The following is an 18,622-nucleotide window of genomic DNA, read 5'->3' as shown; positions in this document are numbered from 1 at the left end:
AAAAATGCATATTACTGGCCATAAGGTCAATATGGGAAAATAAGTAAAACCTAAGTCCTACAGGTAATGGGTAAGCAATTTAGTTACCAAATACAAAGAGTACACAATGTGTATATTCTCTACAGAGATCTTTCCAAAGTGAAAACTGCATTTGGAAATATTCTGGATGTATGTGAAGAAAAGATAACTGAAGTGACCAGATTTTCCCCATACACTGGTCATGCTCCAATCCATTCTACCAAAGGAAGATGAACTTACCTTATCAGCAACATCCACCCTGGCCTTACGATTAAGCAGGAAATCCACCGAGGATAAATGATTCGCCCCCACCGCAAAATGCAGGGCTGTGCGGTTCATCTGAGGAAATGTAATTTGTGTTTTCAGTCATCTGATTGTTATTTGTCCTCTTTATGATTCCTGTTTTTCAAACAGCCATAATTTTGTATCTTATGTTTATATTTGCATTGCATAACTCATCATTGATTTTAATAGTATAATGGATTTCAATAAAAAAGTAAAACTTGTGGGGGGCCTGAGTGGCTCAGTTGGTTGAGCACTGGTTAAGGTCATGATCTCACAGTCTGTGAGTTCAAGACCCACATTGGGCTCTCTGCTGTCAGCACAGGGCCTGCCTCAGATCCTCTGTCCCCCTCTCTCTCTGTCCCTCCCCTACTCTCAAAAATAATAAACATTTTTTTAAAAAAGCAAAAGTATTGTTCCCTGTATTCGATTATTAAAAAAATTTTTTTAATGTTTATTTATTTTTGACAGAGAGACAGAACATGAGCAGGGGAGGGGTAGAGAGAGAGGGAGACACAGAATCCGAAGCAGGCTCCAGTCTCTGAGCTGCCAGCACAGAGCCTGATGCAGGGCTTGAACTCACATTCATGAGATCATGACCTGAGCCGAAGTCGGATGCTCAACCGACTGTGCCACCCAGGCGCCCCTCCCTATATGCAATTATTAACAACAGTAATTTTTTTCTGGTTAGAATACATTGATAATGCAAAAGAAAAATTTTCCTAGGTGTTCAATTGTATATGCTCTTTCTTCTGAAATTTTTTGATCTATAAATTTTACTGAAACAAACTGCTTCAGAATAAAAGAAAGAAGAGAATGAATGAATGAATCAATCAATGAAAGATGCAGACACAGAAAAAGAAAGCTATAACTATCTTTTGTTTCAAAGAAAAGCCAAGAAGGCACTCCTGGGATTTTCATAGTTGATTGCGTTTCAGACAATGGATGTTTAGCATGCATCTAAAACATAGATCTTATTTCCTATACTCTAGGCACTGTTTTTGCATCCAAAGAAGGTGCCTGCGCGTGGATTTACTCCTTTGTTTCAAATAAATAATTTATTGCAAAAATTAAGTATCTGATATCCTTGGTAGCTAAGCTGATGATAAATTAAGTTTGACAAAACATGAGTTATCGTGACACTGTCTGCAATCTAGAGCTGTGTTCTAGTATGTCAAGCCAAAACAGCATCCAAGATAATTCAATAAAACCACTTACATGTATTTCTTCATCTCTATCGTCACAGATTTTAAGCAACTCTACAAGCAACCATATCAACAATTTGCTGTAAATGGGACTAAAAGAGATGTCATTAGAAAGTATAATACAGGGCACCTGGGTGGCTCAGTTGGTTAAGTGTCCGACTCTTGGTTTTGGCTAAAGTCATGATCTCACAGTTGGTGAGATTGAGCCCCGTGTCAGACTCTGTGCTGATAGTGCGGAGTCTGCTTGGGATTCTCTCACTCATTCTCTCTCTGCGTCTCCCCTGCTTGTGCACATGTGCAGGTATATACTCTCTCATTCTCAAAATAAATAAATAAACTTAAAAAAAGTAATACAATTCATCAAGAGGTCATGATAATTTGCTATGCTGACTGTAAGTTAAGGTGCTCTAGGTTGTGCCCTAAATGATGCTTCATTTAGCATTAAATCTCTCTAAATACTTTAATATAAAAATATGGTTTAAAATATCATAAAGTCTTATGTGAAAAAATTTTAATTATTATGAAAGTACATTAAAGAATCTATTCCCTGCTACTTGGAAAAATGATTATTGCTTTACTTACTCAACAATTTATGTAGATATTACTTTCAAAGGCCCTTGCTTTTCTTTTCACTCCCTTCCCTTCCTTCTTTCCTAATTCCTTTCTTTTTTTTTTTTTTTTTTGGTTTTTGTTTTTGTTTGGTTCCTAAAATTGTTACGCTGCAAAACTCTATTTTTCTACTCTTTCTAGGATGTCTATGGACAATAAATACTAAATACAACCATAACACATCAGACACACACATGCACACAGTATATACACAGACATATGAATTTCCATATACAAGCAAACATATACCTCTCACAGACACACATGCACAACTGGTAAACATCCTTCCACTGTGTATGATACATGACTTCAATTCTTATGATCTCACTGCCTGGGACAGATCCAGGTTTTGTGGAACCTAAACTCTACACTCTTCAGGGAGCCCTCTTTAAAGCCAGTCAGAGAGCTAAACTGATGGCAGTTAAAGTTTCTTACTTTTTCAGATTTAAAAAAAAAACACATATAACCATGAGAACACATTGCCAGAGCCCTCCCCAGTACCTTGGAAGGGGTCTGTACAAGAAGGGACCCTAAAGCTTATGCTTCATTTAGCATTAAATCCACCTCTGCTATCCCCTTGAACCACTTGCACTAATTGTCCTAAGTAATTAACACAGCCCCCACTTTGATAAACCTTGCCTTGAAAAGCTGTCAGGAAATCTCTACAAAACCAAGCAGTAGGAAATCCAGTATTTCTGGCAGTGGACTTCTCTCCTAAACCCAAGTACTTGAAGAACAATTAAGAGCCAGGTTTTAGAAAAGGCTCCAGTGCCCAACATGCAAATGCACTGTACTTCTAAAGCAATAAAATACAAAGCCATGCTCTCCCTTAGATTTTAAATTTGCAGGACTGAACAACAAAGGGAATCTCTGGAGAAAAACCAATGATGAACTGTGTAGCAAAAGATGTTCTGCCTTTCCAGAATGTATGAGGCCAGTGATACACAGGCTACAATCCAGGACCAAGTCCAGGCCCATAACCCTGACAACTGGCTTTACTGCCCACCCACAGATTTTGCACAGATGCACACAAAGACTCTGTGTATTTCCCCTCTGATAAGATATATTAAAAGACTCAGAACCTATCCCACGGCTTGATTCCACGTTTAGCTTAAACATTCTGGAATTACCACCGAAGGAGTTAGCCCACACCTCATCCGCCACAATCATTCCAATTGTTATTATTATTTAAATTGCACTGTATAAATCCAAGCCACCCTTAGAGTAGTCACTTGTCACATCTGTGACTTGTACTCACATTGTTCACAGCATTAATGTTAACCTTCTTTTCAAACAGCTTCTCCATAAGATCCAAATTATTGCTTTTTGCAGCATTCTGAAAGCTTCTCTCATTTGGCAGTACTGAAAGCAAGCAAGCAAAGCATGACTGAAGAATTTAAGGGGGACAAAGGAAAAAAGCAAACCTCACGCAAACCTGGTAACTTTAAATAAAAACAGCCTTCACCCTTTCACATTCTACTCTTCTGGACATGAGAACTTTGTATCAGTATTTTGCAAAGCTGTATTATCAAGACTCCACTTTGTGCTCACAATGCAAGTATTTTCACACCCTTAAAAATATTTCCTGGTCCCAAATAAAACATCATTCCCAAGGACCACCCTGAAGTCAGCAATGTGGTCTCTGCCTCTAGGAGATCGGAGTGTGGCCACAGACTTTGTTTTGTTTTGTTTTGTTTTAATAAAATGTTTGTAAAAGATGAGACAGGCAGGAGCCCAAATGCTCCATACAAGCTTACAGAGATAAAATTGTCTGCAGAAGCCTGTGCAGATGCCAGGCCAGCAGAAAAAAATCCTTAAAATGTACCACATCACATAAATATACACAAAGTCTAAAAGGGATGAACATGTTTCATTTATATAAAAAGAGATTCACATCTACTATAAACACTACATATCACACACATAATACACATTCAGGTGGCAGGTTTTATTAACTAGCCTAGGGAAGATTTCAGAATGTATTTTTTTTTTTATGCTCTCTCATTGTTTCTTTTTTTTTATGTTTATTTTTGAAAGAGAGAGAGAGAGAGAGAGAATAAGGGGGGGAGGGGCAGAGAGATGGGGACAGAGGATCCAAAGAGGGCTCTGCGCTGATGGAAGTGAGCCCTATGTAGGGCTCAAACTTACAAACCGCAAGATCATGACCTGAGAGGAAGTCAGAGGCTCAATCGACAGAGCCACCCAGTTTTTGTAATGTAGGGGAACTGGAGGGCTCTCAGGGGACAACCCCAATACTGGGGGATAAAGTCACAATTAATAATATGAAAAATGATATCAAGAATGAATGATATGAAATCAGCAATAGACCATCTCTAAAAAAAAAAGAACTCTGGAGGAGGTTTTGTGGATGTGTTGCCAAGTAGTCTCATAATAATAATAACAACAACAACACAATTTGACAGACTTAAAAAAAATTTTTTTAATATTATTTATTTTTGAGAGACAGAGACAGAGAGCAAGTGGGAGAGGGGCAGAGAGAGAGGGAGACAAAGAATCTGAAGCAGACTCCAGGCTCCGAGCTGTCAACACAGAGCCCAATACAGGACTCAAACCCATGAAGCACAAGCTCATGATCTGAGCCGAAGTTGGATGCTCAACCAACTGAGTTACCCAGGCACCCCTGTCAAAGACTCTTTAGAGTACTACCAAATCTAATCAAAGACTAGGAGTATCTTCACGGGAGAAACACACATTCATTTTATCACCTGGATCCCCCTCTTCCTTTCTACTCTGCCTGTTGTCCCCACTCTAAGTAACTTCAACATCCACAGAGATGACAAATCTGACCCTGACTCTTTCACTTACAATAATCTTTCCATCCACCTGATCTCAGTCACCCATTTTTCAGGGTCATACTCTTGACATCATCATCAGAAACCACATTACCTCTGACATCTTCAAGAAACTCATTATCTGACCACCACCTCATCCATCCACCTCACCTGCTCTACTTCTTCCAGTCCCCAAATTCTGCAACCTCATCAAGTCCTCCCATCCACTGTTCTCACCAGCTTTTCATATTATTCATCCCTTAGGCCCTTACTCTGCTCTTTACTCAGTTTAGATCTTCTAGTCCATCGCTGAAATCACTTCTATACAAACACCTTTACTTCCCTTGCCACTCTCTTTTCTCATCAGACTAGCTGACAGAATCCTAATTCTGACATTAAACTCAACTGCTACCTGTTCCACCTCTGCACCTGAGCAGCTGAATAGTACTGGAGAGAAACACACCACCATGGTGCGGGAGACGTGACTAGTGTTGATCACTATCTAGTTCTCCTCTCCTTTCTGAACACATGGGTAAGTACACATCCTGGCCTGGGTGCAGTTAAGGTGAGGTCTGTCCCCTGGAATAGAAGAAGAGGGGATAGTAGGTTACTTGGGGCTGAGCAAGTGAAAAGCTTCTGTGACACCCTCCAGGTGCTCTCTTCCCATTTTATCAACCCTCAAAGCCATGTGTTTAAATGCTGCAGTGTTGTAGCTGAACTGTATTCCCTCAAAATTTATCTACTGAAGTTCTAACACCCAGTACTTCAAAATGTGACTATGTAGGGTCCTTTTTTTTTTCAAACATTTGTTTATTTATTTTGAGAGAGAGAGAGAGAGAGAGAGAGGATGAGCAAGGGAGTGGCAGAGAGAGAGGGAGAGAGACAGAACCCCAAGCAGGTCCCCCACTGTCAGCACAGAGCCAGATGTGGGGCTTGATCCCATGAACTGTGAGATCATGACCTGAGCTGAAACCAAGAGTTGGACGTTTACCCAACTGAGCCACCCAGGCACCCCTGGTGATAGAATCATTAAAGAGGTAATTAAAATGAGGTCACTCGGGTGGGCCCCAATCCAATATGACTGGTGTCCTTCTAACAGAGGAAATTTGGAACAGACATGACACAGGAAAGACCATGTGGAGACAGTGGGAGGAGATGGCTATCTACAAGCTGAGGAGAGAGGCATCAGGGAAAATTAAGTCTGCTGACACCTTGATCTAGGATTTTTAGACTCAAAAACTCTGAGACAAATTGTTGTTGTTTAAGCCACCCTACCTGTGGTACTTTGTTACAGTATCCCTAGCAAACTAATACAAGGGGTCATAAGATGGCAGTGCCTCAATTAGTTTGGCACTGGGAGACAATTCTCCACAGGTCTCTTATGTTTCTCTATATCTGATAAGCAGAAGCACTGACTGATTTTGCTCTAGACCATCTTTTCCAGAATGTGTGCACAGTGAACTACATCAGAAAAGATAGATAAAAATGCATCTCTGGAGCATGGGGCTGGATTGCTTATGGCTTGCCTTAAAAGACAGAGAGAGTAAGGCATGCTTCCTGCCCATTAGAAAAGATTTGGATTCCCTAAGTGCAGGATTCTTCTGTAACACAACCCAAGGGGCTTTGCATCTCCTTGGAGATGGGGCTTGCAGAAATGACACAAACGCTGACACGCTGGCTACTGCTCCTACTGTGAGCACTACAATCCTCTGTGTCTGATCGGAAGTGTCTTCTGCTAGCATCCATGAGGCCATGGTAGGCTAACTTGTTAGCTTGCAAGTAGAGTAGAATCATGGCCTCTTTACAGTTCTTGACACATAGGTTCCTGAGAAACTAGGTAGAGCAGAAACCCTTCTGTTGGACATGTTGTCTGAGCAAGAGTAGATCTTTATTATATTCAGTCACTCAAGACTTAGGGGTGATTTGTTGCTGCAGGAAAATCTGGTTTATCCTGACTACACATGCTAACATACTACCCATAAATAACATACTCCTAAATTCTTACCCATTAATCTCATGTAGGATCTTATCACAGCAATCCTACTTCATTTCCCTAGGCTTCCATTTTTCAATTCCATGACTTTTTCTTTCTTTTCAAATATTTTAATCTACTAATTTGCCTACTTTAGTATCCATGATCACCAATATGTAACTCTCAGTTAATAATACTGCATAGAGAAAACATAAGCAATTAGATAATAATTTCCATATTTTCTCACCCCTGAGTCTACCAACCTACCTACCTACTTTTACACCCACACTTTCTGCTTTTACTACTCTTACACTCAATGAAGCAGCCCTATGACTACCCAAGGCCAACCGCTCCATTGGGCTCTGGATCCCACCCTTCTCGTCTTTTCAATTATTTCATGGAAATTACCCCATTCTCCTCTGCATTCTCCAGTGGACCATTCCCCTCAACATATACAGAGCTGCTATAAAACCTTCAGTGAAAAAAACATTCTCTTAATTTCACATCCTTTCCAACTGCCACTCCATTTCTTAATCTCCCATTGCTCCCCCAAATTCTTATGTGTTCTATAACCACTCTCCTCCTCCTCACCTGTTTCATCTCACCTCCATGCTAATCAGATCTCATTCCTATCACTTCACTGAATCTGTGCTTATTAGGGTCACTCGATCTTGCCCAAAGCCAGTCATCACTTTCTTTGTGTGCATTAAACTCTTGACAGATTTACCAAGGGCCATACCATCCTTTTAACATTCTTCTCCATGCCTCTGATAGACTACCTCCTGTTTTCCAGTCTCTTTTACTGGCTCTTCCTCCTTTGCTTGATCTCTAAATGTGGGAGCACTCTGGAGTTTTTACGAAATTAAGAACATGGTGGAGTAGACATTATCACTGCCATCTTCCAGATGAGGAAAATGAGACTTAGAAAAGTTAAAACACTTGCTCATGTCTTAAAGACAATAAATGATAGAACTATTCCAGGTAGTCTGAATCCAAACACCAAGCTTTCAGTCACTGCAGAGGTCCAGGGTGTCCATATGAAACTGTATTACTGAAGTGGAGATTCAAACTGCTTACTCTATCAGATGCTTTAGCTAATGTATTCTGTCAGTTAAACCAGACTTTTCTCAACTCTGTCCTTGATCCCACATGGCCCTGACACTAGCTCCTTGCCCCTATGTGTTAATCCAATGGGAGTGCAGTTCTAGTTCTGGGTCTTTTCCCTCTTGGGTATGTCCCAGGGCAAATCAAGACCTTGTGATGTCCTGAAATATGGCACACACATTCTATTCTGTCCATGAAGTCAAATACCTTGTCCCTTTTCTCCTACATCTATAAGAAAAATTAATTTTGAGGCAACTTCTAAGACCAATTGGAAGCACCATACAAGATTCTTAATCCATTAAATCAATGGTTCTTAACTCAGGCTTCACAATAAAATAAACAGGATCCCTTTAAACTTTTTTTTTTTAATGTTTCATTTATTTTTGAGAGAGAGAGACACAGAGCATGAATGGGGCAGGGGCGGAGAGAGAGAGGGAGACACAGAATCCAAAGCAGGCTCCAGGCTCTGAGCTGTCAGCACAGAACCTGATGCAGGGCTTGAACCCACAAACCATGAGATCATGACCTGAACTGAAGTTGGATGCTTAACCAACTGTGCCACCCAGGTGCCCCTAAACAGGATCCCTTTAAAAAAAACAAAAAAAAAAAACCATGCTAGATTCTTAAACCCAAGCCAACTACATGGGAATTTCTAGGGCTCAAAATTTTTGCTGACTTGCCCACAATTTACTAATTAAGTAACCTTGTAACAATTCTGAATTTTTACATTCCAATGTAAAATGGATATTATAAAACCTACCTTTAGCAGTATGAAGACGCCAGTTTGTACAGACTAATAAACTGGCTGTATCCCTTCCCAGTGAAAAAAGTGTAGCTTTAAATCAGTTATGGTGAAAGTATTACACAAAGGAAAGTGGAAAATACTTCAAATCAGAACTAGTCCCCCCAGAGAGCTGGTAATTAAACATTTACCAACACACCATTGTCTACCTTCCAGCTAGTAAGTGACAGAGTTGAAAAAATGATCGACACAAATCATAAACATACCAATTTTCAGCTTGGCTAAGTAATATTTAGAGTACTGTGCTATATATGTCTTTTTTTATTTTTTTGGAAATGGATAAGATCAAGGAAATGTTAAATGTTCAGCACCAAGCAACACATTACACAGAGCTGTATCATTCACTTAAACTTTTAGGGGTCAAAAACTCTAATGCCTTCAAAATTTGGGTAAGTATGAAGCAAGAGGGCCAAAACAGGAGGAGATAATGCTGAGATAGAAAAACAAGCCTCCTGCATTTCATTCAGGTCTCTGCTCAAATGGTACCACTTCTGAAAAATCATGTCTGACCATCCAAACCCGTCTCCCGTCATTCTCTGCCCCTGTGCCCTACTTCACTTTTTCTTCATATCACTTGATACTACTCGACATTAATATTACATTTGTTTACTTTCTCAGTATCTGTTTCCTTCACCAGAATACAATATCCACGAGGAAGCTGAAATAAGTCCAGTACCTAGTGCTAACAGGTGTTCAATAAATATTTGCTAGATGGGTGGATGGGAGGATTGGGAAGCCACCATCTACCTCCAGAACAATATTACCAAGGGAAGTATGCTCAGTATTAACAAAACTTCCAATTTCTCATACATACATATAAACCACATATGAAAGAGGAAAACCCAAGAGAAATTAGAAAATATTTTGAACTGAATAAAAATAAAAATAAAATATATCAAAATGTGTGGGATGCAGCTAAAGCAGTGCTAAGAGGGAAATTCATAGCATTATAAGAGGGAACTTCATAGCATTAAGTTATTAGAAAAGAAGCTTGCAAATCAGTAATGTAAATTCCTACCTTAAGAAAGTAAAAACCTAAAAGCAAAAAACACCTAAGTCAAGCAGACAGAAAAAAAATTGCAAAGGTAAGAGCAATAATCAATAAAATTGAAAAAAGATAAACAATAGAGAAAATCAATGAAAACAAAAGCTGCTTCTCTGAATACATCAATAAAATCGATACACCTCTAGCAACACTGACCAAAAAGAGAGAAAGAGAGAGAACACACATTACCAATGTAAGGAATGAAAGAGAGCACAGCACTACCGTTCCCACACACATGAAAGGAATAAAGGAATATTATGAACAATTCCATTCACATAAATTCAACAACTTAGATGAAATGAAATAATTTCTCAAAAATCACAAACTACCCAAATTCATTCAAGATTATATAGATAACCTGACACAAGAAGAGGAAAAGCTTCCCAACTCATCTTATGAGATCAGCATTTTCTTGATTCTACAACCAAAGACATTATGAGAATAAAAAACTACAAGCCAATATCCCTCATAAACATCGATGCAAAACTCTCTGAACAAGCATTATCAAAACACATCCCATGATACACAGAAAGTTTAACACACCAAGTAATGTTTATCCTGAGAATGTAAAATTCGTTCCTTATTTGGAAATCAAGCAATGTATATACAGGTAGTCTAAAGAAGAAAAATTATATGGTTAATTGATGCAGAAAAAGCATTTAAAAAAAATCATCATCCATTTATGATTAAAAACAAAAACCAAAAAACCCTCTCAGCAAACTGGGAATAGAAGGGAACTTCTTCAACCTGATAAAGAGCATTTACAAAAAACTGACAGCTAACATTCTACTTACTCATAAAAATGTCAATGCTTTCTTTACCCAGGAACAAACAGAAATGTCCAGTCTAACTCTTAAACACAGTGCTGGAAGTGTCAGCCAGGACAACAGAGCAGTAAAAGTATATTAAAACGCATACTGATTGGCAAGAAATCGAAATGTCTCTAGTCTAGTTGCAAACAATTTTATTATCTGCATATAAAATCCAAAAGAATGTATAAAGCAGCTCTAGAACTAATAAGTGGGTTTAGCAAAGTTGTAGGATACAAGGTCAACACATAAATATCAACCATCTTTCTATACACTGGCATAAACAAATGGAAACCAAAATTTAAAAATAATACCATTTTAAAAATTATAATTAAAATGATCAAAAATCAAAATACTTAAAAGTATATAAATCCAACAAAAGTTCCAGTTTCTCTAATACCAAAAAAACACAAAATACTGATGAGAAAAATTAAAGAATACCTAAATAAATGAAGATACATGATGTCATGAATTGGAAGATGTAATAAAGATGTCAATTATATGAAATTGACCCATAGATTTAATGCAATTCAATCAAATGCCAAAAGGATATTTTGTAGCTACAGACAAGATGATTCTAAAACCTATATGGACAGGCAAAAGAACTAGAATAACCAAAACAATTTTGAAAAAGAAGAATAAAATTGGAAGAGTCACAATACTTATTATAAATCTACAATAATCAATACAGCATGGTATTGGCAGAGAAACACACAGCTGGATTGAACAAAATACAGAGTCGAGAAATAAACTCTCACAAATATAGCCAGTTGATTTTTGACAAAGGTGTAAAGTCTGTGACAGCAGCGAAAGGATAATCATTGCAACAAATGGTATTTGAACAACTGGACGTCCAAAATGAAACAAAACAAAACAAAACAAAACAAATGAGCCTTGATGTTAAACTTCATTCTATACACAAAAATTAACTCGAAATAGATCATAGAGGAAAACGTAAAACATAAAACTATAAAACTTTTAGAAGAAGACACAGGAGAAAAACTTCCTAAAATGGGGTTAGGCTATGTGGCCTCCGCAGTAATGATCACTGCTTTAAAATAACTTCTTATTCTGTTACTAATTTTTTCGTCTATCAACCCTCCACCAAAACCAGAAGGGCTGTCATGCTCTGACTTCATACTCATCTAAAATATGTCCAGTAAGTAGTAAGCTCTTGAAAATATTTCTAGAATGAATGAATGGACAGATGGACGAACTAAATAAACATTATTAAGGAACTGGTGCTGTTAACAGTCTGGAAATCATTCTCAACTTTTAAAGATTCTTGAACAATCTCAGTTTATGCTATAAATTTAATCTCAAGGCACAAAAGACCCATCCCATGCTTTCAAACACCTAAGCACAGAAAGATTAAGTGATTTAAAGTCACACAATAAATCATTGCATGAGTCAGGATATAGGAGATAACAGCATATAAAACTCTTTCCGTATTTGCAATAGGGCGTAATTATTTAAAAAACAAAACACACACAAAAAAACCCAAAAACCAAACACTCTTCCTTAAATTGAAAGAGCAACTCTTTCCTTCCATCCACAGTGGAGGCTTCACCTGAAATAAAACAGTCTGAGCCAAAACTTGGGTGCGCAAACTAGCCCACAGGGGCTGCGGGGGCGGAGGGTGGGCGCCCAGCCCCGAGTCCTGAAGCGCCCACTAGGCGCCGCCACCGCCACGTTTGCGCCCCGCGTCCTGGAACTCACGGATCTCGTGTCCCGCCGCCGCCTCCTCTCGGGGCCCCTCATGCTTCGGGATCCAGGGTCGGACCACCGCGCCCCTCAGATCTTCCCGAAGGCCCTTCGCGGCCGCGGCCGCCCCTCGCAGTAGCTCTCGCGCCGCCGCCCGGCGACCCGGGCTGCTTCGGGCGGGGTCCATGTGCGCCCCCGCGGGGGGTGGGGGGCGCAGCGCGCGAGCGGGAAGGCTCGGTCGGGCCGCTCTGTGGCTCTCGGTTCTGGGCGGTCTCGGGGCCGCTTGCCCCGCGTTTTCCTGCGCAGCCCAGAGCGGCCGCCTGGGCGGGTCTGCCGGCGGGTGCGGCTTGCACCGTCTCAGGATTTGTTTCACCTGAGGTGAAGCGCTCTGCGAAGACGCCCAACTCACACTTGGGTGCTTCGTACAACTTTGAGAAACGTCGAGGCTGGATTTGTAACCAACACTTAGAACTTCAGTATTAAATCACTCCTAAATGGGCTTCCAGGATTTTCCTTGGAATAAAGTGTCTCAGTTTCTTCTCCCAAACCTTGGTATCCCATTTTAATGCAGTCGTGAGCTGTTGGACTCCCCGTCTTGGGTATTATTTCTTAGCGGTTTATAAAATTGATCCAATAGAGTAATCTATTCAGGACAACCGTGTGCCTAGCTGAAATTCTAGTAATAGTGAAGAAAAACAGAGTATTGGAGGACAACCGGAACTTCTGCCCTGAATCCACAGCATCTGAGCACAGTGGGTTCAACGGGTTACAAAATAAAACCAGACAAAACAATGGCACATCTCACATTAGCACATTCTAGGAGTGAAAAAAAAAACCCAAAAACCTAAGTCCTCATAAAACAGAACTAGATTTGACCCCAGAACTGACCCACCTTTTTACACGCATGCGCGTGCGCAAACTCGCGCACACGCACACACGCATAAGAGAGCATTGTCTATAAAAATGCACAAGATGATTTAAAGAGAAATAAGCTAATAAAAAAATGTAAAGAAGTGGACATTTTCAAGAGGTCTTACAAGGGTAGACAGAGTTCAATAGACAAGGGTTTGGTAGAGGTTGTGTGTGTGTGCACACATATCTAAGGTATGTATATCTATGTATATGAATGTTTTAGGAGTTTGAAATCATAATAAAAAGAGACGGGTTAGAAGTAAAGCGTTAACACTATTTGCCTCTGAATTATCTTCAGTCTCGCTGAGCAACAATTAGAAATTACATCACATTTGTAAGAACAGTTCAATATTATGGTTTGCTTAACAAATGGAATGTTTCCATTACTCACCATAATAGCATTTGAGTTTTTCTTGAACAACTGTTAATCCAACTCTTTTGCTCTGCATTACAAAGCAAAAGTGATTATCCCTGAATTATACAACAAAAGAACAGTTTTTGCTCCAGGGAAATAAACTCCATTGCTCTGTGAAGTTCACTAAAATCCTACCAGCACCAGGTATGTTCAAATCTATTACCACTTTTCAAAATGGAATATTACTTAAAAAAAAAAAAATCAGCACTAGGCACCAAGTATGGTTTTCAAAATGGAATATTTCCTCAAAAAAGCATTTTTTTAAGCCTTAGGTTAATAGTAACATTTGGAGCCTTCTTCCAAATACTTCCAAGCCACCCAAAAGGCCACACACAGTGATAAAACATTTATAACGCAAGCCAATGTCCAATAAAGGAAAAGAAACACAATTCCTTCTTTCTGGAAGGCCTATCCCTTAGAGCCCAGCTTGAGTGCAGCCACTTACATCAGCCACCACCTGTCTTCCCAGAGAAAAACAGTAAGATAGTAATAGACACCACTCTTTGGTTACATATTATTTATTCATTTATAGGTCATCAAATGATAGTAGCACTAAGCGCCACGCCATATACTTCACACCTAGAATTTGGAGATCAGTGAAGACAGCCTAGGATCTCTAGCAATCTGCAGTCTAGTGGGACAAGACCACAGCAAAGCCATAGTGAAGAATGTTTCAGTGTCCTCATAGAGAAATGGAAGCACAAAGGGATGACTGATCAGCTTTTCCAGAGGGCAGGGCCCTCTCCTGAAAGCAGCCCCTGGACTGAGTTGAAAGATGAGTAGTTGTGAATGGTGGGAGACAGCAAAAACACATTCAGGAAGCACATTCAGGACAGAGGGAGCAAGCTTCATACCAGAGGGGAGAAATAGCTTGGTCTATTCAGGAAACTATAAGCTGTGCAGTCGGACTTGAATGGCTTTGAATGCCAAGCCTATGTTTGGAGTGTATCATGGAGAATGATATGTAGCAGCTAGCTTGTACTGGCTTGCAGGATCAGATTGTTAAATTTTCAGGAACTTTGTGAATTGGTTTTTTATTATGATTTTGGGTCACATATGAACAAGTGTGTATAAAATACGTATGTACAGCTTAAGGAATTTTTTTAATGTTTACTTATTTATTTTGAGAGAGAGAGTGTGTGTGCAAGTGAGCAGGGGAAGGGGCAGAGAGGAGAGAGAATCCCAAGCAGGCTGTATGCTGTCAGCACAGAGCCTGATGTGGGGCTCGACCCCACAAACTATGAAATCATGATCTGAGTCAAAATCAAGAGTAGGACGCTCAACCTACTGAGCCACCCAGGTGCCCCTAAAGAATATTTTTAAAGGCAACCTCCATGCAATCAACCACCCAAGAAATGGAACACTGATAGTATCCCAGCAGCTCTATGTACCACTCCCCAGTCACATTTCACTATCTCCCTAAAGAAGAAACCTTTATTCTAACTTTCAGGACAGTAACATACTTGCTTTTCTTAGTAATCTGATCTCATATGGATAAATCCTCAACACAACAGTTTTAACTATTTTGCACTGCTTACAAATGTATTCATGCTGATGGCATGCCATGACTTGCCATCTATGACTTACTTCTTTTACTCTAGATTGTTTGTGATATTCATCTACTGTTGGCTTACTGCCTTCATTTTTGCCACTGTATAGAATTGAATTGTTTGAATAGACATGAATATACAATGGTAGAATTAAATTAATATCTGGTTTATTTTCCATTTTTGGCTATTACAGTGCTGCTAGTTTAGCAGGATTCTTACACAGAGTCGTGATACCGAGGCTTTTCTTTCCAGGAGGCAACTTTCTTCATGCTGGCATTGCTCAGTTGGGTTTGTACCTGAAGAACTGAGCCCCGAACGTCACGTGGCATAGTTCTTTACATATTTTTTACTTCTTTGATTAAGTGGTCTCATGTCACAAGGTTGTGAGGGATGTTGTCATGTATGCTTATAGCCAGGTCGCATTGAGGTTGTTTTTTTATTTTCCGTAGGGAGGGGACCCTAGGAGCATTCTTGTGCATACTTACTAAGGAACATGTTCAATATTTTCCCCAAGACATTGTATCAGTTAGGGCTCTGGGCAGGAAAAACGTTTGTATTGTGAGATGAATTTAAGGACCATTTACAAAGGTGTGGGGGAACCACAAAAGATACCGCAGCACCCCAAAACTAATAAGAGCAAGGCTCTGTTGCCACTCCCAGGCTGATGGGGTGAGGGAAGGAAAGGATTATCAGAAACTGAAGAGAGCAGAGAACACAGTATAAAGAAGTTGTGACTAGGGGCACCTGGGTGGCTCAGTCAGTTAAGCATCTGACTTCAGCTCAGGTCGTGATCTCAAGGTTCGTGAGTTTGTTGGGCTCTGCACACTCAGTCTCAGTGCAGAACCTGCTTTGGAACATCTGTCTGTCTCTGTCTCTGCCCCTCCCTCACTTATGCTCTCTCTCAAAAATAAACATTAAAACAAAAAACACAAAAAAAACAGTTGTGACCTTCGGTCAAGGGACCTAACCTGCTCAAGATGATCATACCAAACTTACATGTGGGAATAAATACCCAACTTCATCTGCTTTCCTCCCTGAAATCTCCTGTAGTGGTTTCCCCATTGCCATGGCCCCTTACTAGACAAAAGCATGGTCAAGGGCCAATAATTTGACCAGTAATTTGGAGAGCAAATGGAAGAAAACCAACAAAGGTGTTTATTTAGGAGTGCAGTTGCTAGGTTAAGTGTACATATCTTCAAATTTATTGAAGAAGGGCAAACTTTTCCAAAGTGATTGTTTTCAAAAGGAGAGTTTACATTGCTCCACAACATCACCAAAATTTAGTATCATTGGATCTTTTCATTTTTGTGAATCTGGTAGGGATGTAGTGATACTTCTTTGTGGTTTTATTTTTTATTTCCCTATTTCTAAAATGGCTGAGAATTTTTCATATTTCGTGGCCATTTGGACTTCTTTTTAAGTAAAGTGACATTTAAAGTCTTTTGTCCAAATTTCTATTGGCTATCTGTCTCTTTCTTACTAATACAGAGGAGTCATTTTTACCTTCTGGATTATATATTCTGGATACTAGTTTGGGCCAGTTAAATGTGTTGCAAATATGTTCTCTCAGGTGGTTCCCTATGTTCTGACCCTCTAAGTAGATAAGATCATAGGTGGTTATTCTTTGTAGTTTTGCTGTATTTCCTAAAAATACCCCAAAGCAAAATCATAATGAAAAGTAAATAAGTTGGATACATTAAATAGAAGAAAATGTGGAGAGAATTCGGGGCAAAGAGAATCAAAGACAAAGAATCAGAGGTGGGAAAAGAGTAGAAAAGTAAGAAAACCATTTTTATTGGCTAAAAGATCAATGAAACACTTCCAATTTTATTTTAAATTATTATTAAATATTACTAAATGATAACATTCAATTACATGAATCACGTAGCTGAAAATAATTTCATATTTAAAGTTGAAAATACAGTAAAAATAAATCTGAGGCAAGATGGAAAAAAAAATATGATACTATTAACTTTTCAAGACATTAAATCAGTGCTTTACTAAACTTAATTTTGTACAGAACTGAGATATATAAATCACATAAGAACTCTGAACTTTCCATAGCATATGATAATAATTAGGCCTGAGACTGGCATAATAAATATAATAATACAATAATTTAAAGTCAGTTACCACTTTGGCCAAAAGCTGTATGAGATTCTAATTTAACCTATTCCTAAAATATTATTTCTTTATAAATTCAGATAATGAGTTATAACATATGAAAAGTAGGAAAAGAGACAACAAAAATATAAGAGGCAAAAGATTCAGTTCTTTAAAGGAGTAACAGAAAATGGCTTCCATTTCATGTTTAAATTAATTGTTTTTTGAAAAAAATTCTATTAATAGCACAAAAGTATTTGCAGTAACTACAATGATCACTATTAAGCTATCTTCTTTCATTCATATTAACAAAAATGTGATAGAAATATAGCGAAGATGAATGAGATGCTTTAATACACATTAATCTTTTGAATTACTTCTTTCTAAAGGGTTACAATAAAAATAAAGTGAGCATACAATTTATCCTTTTTTATAGATCTGTGTAAAGTATAAACATAACTGTCAAGAAATGAAATACCACCACTTAAAAGTCCTATACAGAAACTAACACCTTGAATCTTACACTAAATATTGTTAAAGTGAGCCACATGCTTATTCATAAAGGAATTCTAAATAAAAAAATAAAAGGGATAATCAAATTTTAAAGAATTCTTTTAACACAGAAGATAATACTGTGATATCATTTTCCTGAAGATAATGAAACCCTCAGGCTTGTTCTGCCCAGCTAATATTCTTCATAGAACTTAGAATAAATTTTAATTACGAAGGCTCACAAGGTATTTGAATATCCCAGGAGGTAAACTACGAATATATGAAGTTGTAGAAGTTACCAAAATCAAATATAGCAGTCCAATGCCAACAAAGTGGTTAAGTGCTGAAATATTATTATGCTAACATAGGTTTGTGAGAACCTCTGAGAGCCCTTATAAATATGTTTTTATATTTATTATAAAATGTAATTATGAAAAAAATCACTTTCTGATTTCATTCCTAATTTCTCATTTTAAAATGATCTGTAACAGGACTGATTTCTGATTGATGTATAATAGAAGTGAAATTCTCTTGGTTATCCAAAATGTGTAAAGAAGTAAACTAGTCTATATTCCAAATTCATATGAAGGAAATGTCATTTGGGAAGGAATTATTGCACTTGTCTTTCACTAAATGAATTTGTAAACTTAATGAAGAACTAAGATTTGTTGATTATAAAGTAACAAGTTTCAAGTAAGAATAAAATGTTCAATGGTAAAATGTTCAATATTCATTTAAAAAATATATCAAGAGTGTGTCTGGGACTGTTTGGTTTTACTTTCTTTGACGATGAGTGCATTCCTGGCCT

General features: G+C 38.5%; 2 protein-coding genes across 9 annotated transcripts in view; both read right to left on the bottom strand.

The window, feature by feature from the left end:
* The window catches only part of ANKDD1B (ankyrin repeat and death domain containing 1B), a 61,376-nt gene extending 48,828 nt beyond the window's left edge, over positions 1-12,548 (bottom strand). For 2 of the 3 annotated variants that reach the window (XM_027039832.2, XM_053224073.1), the window contains exons 1-3: positions 12,358-12,548; positions 3,373-3,476; positions 259-357 (exon numbers count right to left, since the gene is read on the bottom strand). In XM_027039832.2, the coding sequence (XP_026895633.1) occupies positions 259-357; positions 3,373-3,476; positions 12,358-12,529 (375 nt within the window). In that variant the 5' untranslated portion in view covers positions 12,530-12,548. The remainder of the gene's footprint in view (positions 1-258; positions 358-3,372; positions 3,477-12,357) is intronic. The other variant, XM_053224075.1, reaches the window with a different exon arrangement.
* Positions 12,549-16,989: 4,441 nt separating this feature from the next.
* The window catches only part of POLK (DNA polymerase kappa), a 72,529-nt gene continuing 70,896 nt past the window's right edge, over positions 16,990-18,622 (bottom strand). For all 6 annotated transcript variants that reach the window (XM_015072115.3, XM_015072117.3, XM_027039868.2 and 3 more), the window contains one exon: positions 16,990-18,620. In XM_015072115.3, the coding sequence (XP_014927601.1) occupies positions 18,545-18,620 (76 nt within the window). In that variant the 3' untranslated portion in view covers positions 16,990-18,544. The remainder of the gene's footprint in view (positions 18,621-18,622) is intronic.

Source organism: Acinonyx jubatus, chromosome A1 (genome assembly GCF_027475565.1).
Source record: "Acinonyx jubatus isolate Ajub_Pintada_27869175 chromosome A1, VMU_Ajub_asm_v1.0, whole genome shotgun sequence".
NCBI lineage: Eukaryota > Metazoa > Chordata > Mammalia > Carnivora > Felidae > Acinonyx > Acinonyx jubatus.
The sequence above is the reverse complement of the archived record's forward strand: the minus strand, read 5'-3'. Positions and strand labels throughout refer to the sequence as shown.